Source organism: Linepithema humile, chromosome 1 (assembly GCF_040581485.1).
Source record: "Linepithema humile isolate Giens D197 chromosome 1, Lhum_UNIL_v1.0, whole genome shotgun sequence".
Lineage (NCBI taxonomy): Eukaryota > Metazoa > Arthropoda > Insecta > Hymenoptera > Formicidae > Linepithema > Linepithema humile.
Window position 1 is genome coordinate 34,316,652 of NC_090128.1, and position 10,174 is coordinate 34,326,825.

Below are 10,174 nucleotides of genomic sequence, written 5' to 3' on the forward strand. Positions count from 1 at the left end.
TTTAAAAACTATGATCAAATAATTATTTCATTATTATGCAAATTATTTATTATTATTATAATTATAAAATAGTTTTTGATAAAGTTCTAATAATCGTTTAGATAAATACCTGATGTTGAATTGTTTTAATAATTAATGGATTAATTGAGTTTGATTTACATACAATTATTATTCAAGAAACTGAAATCTTTTTCATAAACATTTTTGCAATATATTAAAATATTTTCTAATTGTATTTATCACTGGATGACCGTGAGAAATTTAGCGCGTGAATTATAAATCTTTATATTTTTTATGGAGATTTCTAATTTTAATTCTCTTCGATCAAGCATTCCCGCCACGTAACGATATAACGTAACTGTTCGCTTCTCGTTCGCAGCGTGATGTGTCATCGATCGAACTCAGGGTTTACGGCGGTCGTTTGCGGCACTGTTAGAAGCGACTCAAATCATTTTGATAATCGTCTCTGCAACCCCCGTAATTACAGACTTTAATCTCTCAACGGGCCCAACGGTTGGCCTTTATCGCGACTCGATGCTTGCTGTGTCTTATATTACACAACACGCGTGCAGTGTTTATGCATCAGAGATGCCCGTTCGATACTTTTCCCGAAGGCTTTTCCCCCCTTCTCTCCGTTATGCGCGATTGTCAGGGGTTAGTCACCCTTATGTTTCCCGGGCATCAGATTACATCTCGTTCATTGCGGGGATGTCTGATGTAGGCGCCAGTGTTCTATGAATTTATGACGCATGCAAAAAATCGACGGATTCAATTCTATTACGAAATATAAGGTTAAGTTGCACGAAAAGTACATTAAGAATTAAAGATTTTTATAAATAACATATATTCTAAAAATTATATACAATAGTTCTAAATGTATATGGTCTATACATAATAAAAGCTAGAAAAAGTAGTAAAAAGTTTAATTTTATAATTAGAAAAATTATTACGTTGAAGAAATAGTCTGCTGTAATTTATCATTTGTCTTTTTTTTCAAAATTGCAGGACTAGTAACGTCCTGCGATTTTGAGTAAAGGTTAAATCAAAAATGACAACCAGAAGAAATAAAAACGCTGAATTAATAGATAAAACGCCCTCGATAATCGGTTAATATATTTTTTATATTAAAATTATTTACAGAGAATATATCAGTATCAGTACAATTATTAAAATAAATAATGAGAAAAATATAAATTTAATGGTATTTGACAGATCATTCAGCTCAAATGTCTCAAGAGAATTTTGTCACGGAATTTCTAAAGCATTGTGAGGAAAATAATGTGGAGCCGCTACCTCGATTTGTAGTAAACTTTTATAAATAATTTTATATTATAATTATATGTGTGTCTTTTGATGTCACTTATGCTTAAGTATTATACTTTTGCAGATAAAGAATGGTATAGAAGAATTTGCAACATTGGAACCAGAAAAGTAATTACCTTAATTATAAATAAAAAATTTTATGCTTAAAAATTTACGATTTATTATTTATTAAGGGAATTAAAGAAAGATGTTCCTGTCTTTCACGTTTCTTTCGAAAATCCTAAAAGAATGGAGAACGCACAGAAATTGGAATGTAAAGATAAGCTATGAAATTATATTAGCACTTTGCTCTATTATTTAATTTTAGTTATAAAAATATTTACATTATATATATTTGTGTAATATTTTTTATATTGCACGACAGGAAGTATCGATTTGCATTCTGGATGCACTGAATATCACATTGGAGAAATATAACACCATTACAGTGCTCAAGTAAGAAAGATCCAAATATGAGTTACTGAATACATACACAATAATTAACAATTACACTCTCTCAGATTGCCCAATTGTCAAATAAACGCTTACGGCGTTCTGCAGATAGCACATATGATGTCGGAATTCGGATGTATTTTGGATGTAAATCTAGATAACAATCCGAATGTGCAAGAGAATTATTATTTACTTTGCGCACCGACCAGAAAGTATGTTAGAAATTCAGCGCAATTGCGTTCCACTTAATTTGCAATTTAATTTGCGAAAAATTTTTATTCTCCAGTTTATGTTATTTGTCTTTGAAGATGTGTAAATTATCCGACAACGGTATGCAAAAAATCGCAAACGAATTGAGATACTGGGATCCGCCGAATAATCCAAAATTGGTTGCGCTTAATATTGCGGGAAACGATATTACGGACATCGGTGCCAAATATATCGCTGCAATGCTTCGCACTAATCGGTTATGTACTTGTTAAACTTACTTTGTAGAATTCTAATTTTAATTTTTTTCTGCTCGAAAGTAGTTTTAATAAAATATAATATAACTGTCTATCTGCTGATATTTGTAGATCTCTGCAAAGCGTTGTGCTAACCGCAAATAAAATACAAGACGAGGGAGCTTTGCTAATAATCCAGGAACTTTGCATGTACGTTTATTAATAATGAGGTAATTAAACTAGATAATCTTAATATATACTGCTATCTTTAACGTCACGCGATAGGTCCGCTTTGACCCATGAAGAAATCGTTGACCTTCGACGCCGCAGATTTATCGAGCTGGAGAGTAAGGTTGATAAATTATCACGCTGTAATGTTATATTGTCCAGTAATGAATGAGAGATTGTAATTGCAGCTGGACAATCAGCAAACTCAAGAAATTTTTATCACAGAGCGAACTAACAGAAATGAAACGTTGCAGAATCAAAACTCAACTCAGTCTTTTGAAAAAAGTATGTTTAATATTTATCAAATTGTTTGAACGATTATTTTATGCTAGTCTTCAAAATATAGCGAATCAATATGATTCAAAGATGAAAGTTCAAACTGACTCGCCGATATCAGACAGTACCATCCAAGTAATTTTATCAGTACACTATTTTTGTTACACTATATCTTCGGAATTATTATTTTGTTAAGCTGAAATAAAAGATGTGTAAAGATTTCAGAAAAATCCTTAGACAGCGATGTTAGTCATCCGTTTATGAGAGAAACTGTGGCGATAAATGGCTGCGTGATGACAAGCGGAAATTTAAAATTGCAACATTTGAGCTTAAGTTGTACGATTTTATTTTGTTATGAATTATTTTTGAATTACTTTTTGCCGGTTGAATTTCGATACGTGTACTTACAATATATTTATGCTCAGTCAATCGTTTGACGAATAAAACGTTGAAAAAGTTGGTATCGTGTCTATACTATCAGAATTACATGCTGTTAGATGATTCTGCAAGAGGCTTGCTGTATGTATTTTTGGAGGTAATCTTTATTTATGTATTAAATATTCACATAATAAATATTTATAAATAAATATTCAAATTTTCAATATAAATATTCAATATTTTAGTCTCTCCTTTTCAACTCTTTTTCTCTTTGCTATCAGGACAATGACATTCAAAAGGATGAAGACTGGTCGACATTCCAAGAGCTTCTGCGTCGCAGGCGACAAGATAATCAAAAAATTCCAGACGAGGACTTCAAGGATCTCGTGCCGGTGGAGAGCGAAGCTTTGCGAAACAAAATCAACGTAATGATTAGCTATAAGTTTGCAGGAAAATATTTTTTTTATTTACCTATTAATTATTTCATTTTCTCTGCAGAATCTTCGCATTTAGATTTTTGTGTTATTGTTCAATTGAGTTCATTGCCGTGCGGAATTGTGCGATCGGCGATGGTGCATTGCCTGGAAATCTTATTGGATGAAAATCTTATCTTATCGCGCAATGTGCGCACCACGCGATGCTCACTGTTCGAAACGCGTGCTCTCTGTACCAGCGCATTGCATTGTCACTTTCGGTCGTTGCACTTCATAGAAATGTTGCTGCACGTTGCCGCCGTAGTACTCGTTAACATCGCTATTATAGAACTGGACACCATGTACTCCATTCCGCCGGGGAAGATCCTGAATCCCTCACTGAAGGTAATGAATGAACTTTATCGACGCTTTGTTATAAAGTTATATCAGCAACACTGCCAATTTGTCGCAAGAAATTTTGTTTCGTAAGTTTATATTGTAATAAATTGAAACAATTAAAATTAACCTTAATATTAAATAAATAATAATCGCAGTATTATCTCGCGTTACATTTTCGTGTTTATTCGAAGTTTGCGTGTGCGAAAATATATATATAAATGAAATAAGCAAAAATATAGAAAATAAACAGAGTGTGAACAAAGTATATGAATAGAATTGAAGGATAGAATGTGAAAAATATAAAACATGAGAAATAAAATGTGAAAAAATACAATTCTAAATTTCATATTATTACGCATCTCTTCGGCTAAGGTCTAAATAATCGCGCCAGCTGACAGTACTGACATCTAACGTTAACATTCTGCTATTCAGTTGCGTATAAAGTTACCGTGCACTGTCAAGTTCTACGTCTACATCGTGCTCCATTCATTCCATCATTCGCTGTTCTTACATTGTATCTTGAGTGACTTCTCGCGTTCCCCGTGCGTACTTGAGGGAAGTTTGCGCCATTTTCTCGCGGCATTCCATTCTATTTAAAGTGTCATTCCGTAACATACGAAGCTAATATATTTAGCCTTCTGTGATCACCACTTTTAGATAATGCGTTGCATAAAGTCTGTAGATAAATTACGATAATATCCGATCGCGATGTCATTGGCTGTAAGTCACGTGTAAAGTAATCCGCAACCTTCGACCATGTACGAAAACCTTTTCAAGAGCCCACTGCACCGGGTGTTCGTGTATGGCACACTAAAACGAGGCGAACCAAACCACGGTCTCATTAAGGATGCCGCGAACGGTTACGCCAAGTTCCTGGGCCTTGGCAGAACGACGATCTCGTATCCTCTGGTGATTGCTACGAAATACAATATCCCGTTCCTGCTGAAGAAACCCGGCAGCGGCAATGTAAGCTGAGGGAATTAAAAAGTTTAAAAGATTAAAAATTGAAAATTTTAAGCCAATTAATGTTGATTTTTCAATCTTTCTAATTTGTTTGTAGATTTAATTCTCTTAAGATTAATCCTTTATTTATAATATTACTTTAATTTTAATAAAATTGGTAAAGAACATGTTTTCGATAAATAGCATGTACTTGGAGAAATATACGATGTGGATTCTAAAATGCTAACGAGATTGGATGAATTGGAAGAACATCCTACGTTTTATGAGCGAACCGAGGAAGAACTCTTATTAGCTCCGGAAACAACGCTCAAGCCTGGGAAAACTTTCGAAGAGGTAATTTAACGCATTCATATTAAATATTATGTATTGATAATTATATTAAATATTATTCCCTAGATTTTTAAATATTCAATAACATTTTTTGCATTTAGTTTAATATTTGAAATTTGATATTTTTTTTCCAACAAATTTTCTCAGGTTGGCGAATTGACAAAAGCCTGGATATACTTCCTGCCGAAGTACAAGCCTTCCTTGCTGGAGGGTTCTATGTACGCGTCTTACAGCAATAACGGAAGTCATGGACTCAAGTATTGCGAGAAGTATGTTCGCGATCCATCCTACAATCACAGAAAGGAGGTGCAATAAATTATTTCCGACGGTTTTGTTTCTTTACAGCGACGAGGACATGTCGAGCCTTGACGACGTTCTTTGAATATTAAATCTTGTACTCAATCTTGATGGATGGCAAATATTTTCTCTTGTGATGCTAATAATTCTTTTGAATGAATGATCGGAGAAAGTGACGATGCAAAAAACAAATGAGTGATTTATAAGATTGTCTGGTACACGATCGCGGTGCTCTTAAATTTTTAAGAAAGCATTATATTTTTGCATTTAAAATGTATTAAAATTAGATAAAAATAATTTATATATATATATATATATATATATCAGTTTCTTTTATATTGATCTATTGTATAATAATGTTATTAATTACTAATTTCTCTCTTTAATAAAAATTAATTAATGACGCAAATAGGATTTTGTAAATGAGGGAACGGAAGAAAGTGACACCAAAGTATCTTGTGATTGAGTTTTATTAAATATATACGCCACGTATATACGCTCGCACCCCACACTTTCGCGTACTCTCACTTCCTGTCATTCTATCGCTCGCTCTCATGTGTAACAGTAGCGATAAAATTATTGTATCTCAACTATTCTGTAACAAAGGGCAGGCTAGTCCGTGTCGCCGCGGCGACCAAAATCAATTCGAAACTATTCTCGAGAGGCACCGGTGTTGCGTTTCCGCCTGCTTGAATTCAATTTCTCCTGGCGTTACAATGCGTTGTTTATCCGAAGTCCCGTGTGTTTACGGCGCAGATTGCGCTCCCAGAAAGACGATCGGCCCGCATGCGTGCGAGTAATCCGAGCGCTACGCTTCTCTTTGCTTCGGGAATCGGTATGATCGATGATGTACAGTACGGCAAATCAAAAATGCTCAGAGGCAGTACATACGAGTTATCCTAAGAAATTTATTTATAAATAATCACATTTTATCACACGCTATACAAGAATTATTATTATTATTATCTACCGTTTCCGTATGGCATTCTCTTCATTGTGCCCCGAAAACAACACGCGTTTTCCCGCCGGGAAGAATTTGCCAACAATGAGAAACCGTTTCTGAAGAAACGGATTTGATATCTATGCGCTGCACTCTTCGTCTCGAGAAAGAAACTCTTACATCAACAAAAAGTATATAATCGTTAAGAAAGTCGTACATAGGATTTTCTTTACTCAACACGAGTGCATGCAGATATATCTCTCATTAGATTGTATAGACTACGTACATTTGTCTCGCGACAACGTTCGTCGCGTTTCACATTCATGTTTATTATTCTTTTGCCCAAAGAAATAACGATGATTGAAATCGACGAGCGTGTATAACGAAAATCCTATGTAAGTCTTTGCATTATTAGTAGATGTTAATAGTATATACATATATATCTTAATTAATTTACCTAGAAATTTCCCTTCGTTGACGCACGTTGCCATTTTGAGCGAAGCGACACTCTCCCTCGAAAGTGGAGATAGAGAGAGCCCAAGAAGCATCTCGTAACCATTTGAAAGTGGTTTGAGAATAGTTCTCATGGAACTGCTAAGATTAATTATATAATTTTTCGATATTGCGGTGTTGACACACCGATCTCGAGGGTTTATCGTGTTCGGATGCCAACGCGATCTGTCCTATCTATACCGATAATACTCAATGAGAAGGCATCGATCGTGGCAGTAAGTATGCACGCTAAACCAAACGTAGCACCGTATAAAAAAAAAGTGTGAATACCACATAAAATACTTTAACGAACAATCTTTTTAGACTACAATTCGCCTAATGATGCGCCTATTCGCGTCGACAACGTCATTCCAATTCACCATTCGGAGGATTTCACTCAGCGTCGAAACGCTTGGCATCCTTCTGCCGCCCTGACACTCTTCTGGAAGTAGCATACTATACACTATGCTGATTACAAAATGAAATATAAAACTTGACTTCCAACCACGTGTTTACACGATATGAAAATAAGCTTGCATACATGCACGATATTCATTTTGAGTTACATGGTCCATGGGCGCACGTGCAGATACCTAGATTCGACGATCCACCGCGCGATCACTGTAAAACCGTCGATGAGAACCGGAATTAGCATCCCCGAACTTTGCAGAACGGGGGGGGCGTGTGTACGTGCATACGCATACTATGATACACGTTGGATCCTAGTCTAGAAAATAGATTTTCCCGGCGCAGCTGGGCCACGAAACGGAGAGCGGCGACGATGTGATATTGATTGCATGTCGTTTGATTTGATCGGGATAGGTGTTTTCAGCTTTGATCTTGCGACAGAGCGCCATATTTGTTACCCAGAGAAAGCTTGGGCGCTTGAGCTTGCGAGTCCTGTACATTATACGATCTGCTGCCACCGCGGTTGCGAACTTCCTCGAATACTCCTTCATCTCGCCGCCTGTAATTAAAAATATCCATATATTCGCTAAAGTATATTTTATATAAAAAATGCTGGAATATTATCACATATATTATTAATCAAGTCATATATATTCATATATATTATCGTATATTATTATTAATTAAATCATTAATTAAATTCATATATATATATTTGCTGTATTTTACCGTCTTCCCCATGGACTACTGCCGTTATTATTTGGCTGAGGCTTGGAATTCAGGGTGGGGAAGTATTCTTCGCTATGTATATCAGGCGCGACATTCCTGCCTCGCAGTCGTGGACTAGGGAAAGCAGGTTGATTTCTTAAATGCGGTGCTTTGTAACTTCCACCTCCACCACCACCACCGCCGCCGCCGCCGCCGCCGCCGCCGCCGCCGCCGCCACCACCACCACCACCGCCGCTGGTTCCGGTATTTCCACCGGTAGACGGTGGTGGTGCCGGCGGCGCCGTTACTTCTGGTGCTTCCGGTGGGAGATCTGGCTTCTTCCATGGTCCCGAATGTTTTGTGCCACCTTCTCCAGATTCTCCGTCTGAACTATTCTCACCAGTGCCTCTCTCATCGTCAGATTCAGCATCGAGACTGTCGTTTACTGTCAAATGTCCAATCTTCAAACCACTGTAATCCTTCTTCTCTTCCTCAAATTCCTTCCACTCATCCTCATCCTAAAAATAAAGCATTTATTATAATATTCAAGTCACAAGTCACAATACTCATATTTTGCTTTTCGATTTGCTTTTATAAATTTGTTAAATTCTTTTCACATGGAATAATTCTCGTACACGATAAAATACGTTAATTAGTACATACATTTACAATTCACAAAACTAATAATTTAAGGTAGTATTTTAATCACAAAAAAATCACAAAAATTTAAAACATACATTGATCATGTCACTTTCCACGTGTTGTATCAAATGTAACAATTATAAAAAAATCACAAAAACGATCTAAAAAATGAGATACATTATGTCGAGAAAAAATCCGAGAACACGTGGAAATAGCTGGTCGCGACGCACGGGCTGTCCCGTGTGATCGGCGATTATATAAGGCGCGTCCGAACGCACGAGGTACGCAGCGCATCATCTCCGTCGGCTACTCCACGCGATTCTATGACGTGCACGAGAACAAACATGGCAGCGTCGTGGCGCGGGCACGGATTCTCGAATTCCCACGGGAAGAACGCATCGAAATCTCGTTCTCGTCTCACCTCGGTCTGCTGAGACTCTTCGCCCTCGGGATTCGCTGGTTTCTCCTTCGGCTTGGGCTTCTCAAGTCGCTTGCCCTCTTCCAGCTTCTTGGCGACCTCATCAGTCGTGGTGAACTTCTTGCCCTTAGCCTTCTTACGATCCTTTTTAGCAAAGAAATCATCTAGGTCCGCCATGGCGACGCAACAGAATCCGAAGTAACACGAATAACCGCAAGATCTTTAACGTGCGTGATAAAAGTAGCGCACCAAAAACACGCTGATCACGAACTGACTAAGATACTCGCTGCAATCGTCCACATGGGCTTGTCTCCACCGGAAGTCAGCAGCGTCAACGCGCGAGTCAAGTGCGCGACTCGACGCTTGTGAGAAAACAGCGTCGTGCGAATAAAATTCGGAATTGCTCGAGAAATACTCGTCTTGCGGCATCAATAATATTTCACGCGGTTTCGACAATAACAGGCGCCTCGTCGATGACGATACGCGATTCTGAAGTTACGCGGGTTGCGCGAGTGGCGCTGATTATCTAGCAGAAGACTGTCGTACGAAAAGCACGAGAGACCCTTAACCTAAAAACGACGTGTCATGTTGCACATATGATAGATAATTGAGTGCATTTCTCAATGCGTTCGTAAGTTCTAAATGGAAGATTTGGTCGTATTGATCTGCTGAAAATACGGATTTTTATCGGACGCGTTGGAGTGATGAAAAAAAGTGTACCATAAGAAGCACGCGAGAACGAAGAGGTTAATTGTTTTCCAGTGTCATCACGAGAGTACTAGTTGGTATTGTTTATCACTTCCGGAATATGAATTGCCGAATGAAACAAAAGACACTTGTTCCGAAATGAATAATTAATACTGCATATTTTTAATAACAAATAAAATATGAAAGATATTTTATTTATATTTAGATATTACGTAAAATAATTGTGGTTTTCCTGCAACTTCCACAATAAAGTATTTCACATCAGTATGCATATGAATTTGTATTATTATATACAAAATATTACTTTTTATTTCAGATTTTAAATGGCTGTATTATAATTTAATAATTACTTTAATTGCACTTATTGAATCAATTT

The 10,174-nt window shown here is 36.8% G+C and overlaps 2 protein-coding genes across 6 annotated transcripts; one reads left to right on the plus strand and one right to left on the minus strand.

The window, feature by feature from the left end:
- Window positions 1-145: 145 nt before the first annotated feature.
- On the plus strand, window positions 146-5,891 carry LOC105667669 (uncharacterized). 4 transcript variants are annotated; one of them, XM_067355510.1, is made up of 17 exons: window positions 146-1,106; window positions 1,213-1,304; window positions 1,388-1,431; window positions 1,497-1,576; window positions 1,688-1,758; window positions 1,824-1,967; window positions 2,042-2,221; window positions 2,331-2,408; window positions 2,484-2,550; window positions 2,615-2,711; window positions 2,773-2,837; window positions 2,921-3,038; window positions 3,128-3,237; window positions 3,362-3,898; window positions 4,670-4,858; window positions 5,039-5,188; window positions 5,333-5,891. In XM_067355510.1, the coding sequence occupies exons 4-17, from the start codon at window positions 1,511-1,513 to the stop codon at window positions 5,498-5,500; spliced, it is 2,040 nt and encodes a 679-aa protein (XP_067211611.1). In that variant the 5' UTR covers window positions 146-1,106; window positions 1,213-1,304; window positions 1,388-1,431; window positions 1,497-1,510; the 3' UTR covers window positions 5,501-5,891. The 4 variants fall into 4 exon arrangements, with proteins under 4 accessions (XP_067211611.1, XP_067211608.1, XP_067211613.1 ...); XM_067355507.1 differs by having other exon boundaries at window positions 146-1,431; XM_067355512.1 differs by lacking the exons at window positions 146-1,106; window positions 1,213-1,304; window positions 1,388-1,431 and having other exon boundaries at window positions 1,496-1,576; window positions 5,333-5,454; window positions 5,531-5,891.
- Window positions 5,892-5,934: 43 nt separating this feature from the next.
- On the minus strand, window positions 5,935-9,963 carry LOC105667676 (protein CDV3 homolog). 2 transcript variants are annotated; one of them, XR_001099969.2, is made up of 4 exons: window positions 9,094-9,963; window positions 8,052-8,548; window positions 6,453-7,881; window positions 5,935-6,381 (listed from the first exon to the last, which is right to left on the minus strand). XR_001099969.2 is itself a non-coding variant. In XM_012359628.2 (3 exons), exons 1-3 carry the CDS (start codon window positions 9,265-9,267, stop codon window positions 7,743-7,745), a joined length of 810 nt encoding a protein of 269 aa, XP_012215051.1. In that variant the 5' UTR covers window positions 9,268-9,963; the 3' UTR covers window positions 5,935-7,742. The 2 variants fall into 2 exon arrangements, 1 of the variants encoding a protein (XP_012215051.1); XM_012359628.2 differs by having other exon boundaries at window positions 5,935-7,881.
- Between the last annotated feature and the right edge of the window lie 211 nt (window positions 9,964-10,174).

Excerpts from the sequence above, each read along its gene's own strand:
- LOC105667669 (XM_067355507.1), top strand. The coding sequence starts at position 1,511 with ATGTTCCTGTCTTTCACGTTTCTTTCGAAAATCCTAAAAGAATGGAGA. Across the intron at positions 3,039-3,127 it reads GCAACATTTGAGCTTAAGTT|TCAATCGTTTGACGAATAAA; the intron begins GTACGATTTTAT and ends ATTTATGCTCAG. Across the intron at positions 3,238-3,361 it reads TGCTGTATGTATTTTTGGAG|GACAATGACATTCAAAAGGA; the intron begins GTAATCTTTATT and ends CTTTGCTATCAG.
- LOC105667676 (XM_012359628.2), bottom strand. The coding sequence starts at position 9,267 with ATGGCGGACCTAGATGATTTCTTTGCTAAAAAGGATCGTAAGAAGGCT. Across the intron at positions 8,549-9,093 it reads AAGAGTCTCAGCAGACCGAG|GATGAGGATGAGTGGAAGGA; the intron begins GTGAGACGAGAA and ends CTTTATTTTTAG. Across the intron at positions 7,882-8,051 it reads AGTAGTCCATGGGGAAGACG|GCGGCGAGATGAAGGAGTAT; the intron begins GTAAAATACAGC and ends TTTTAATTACAG.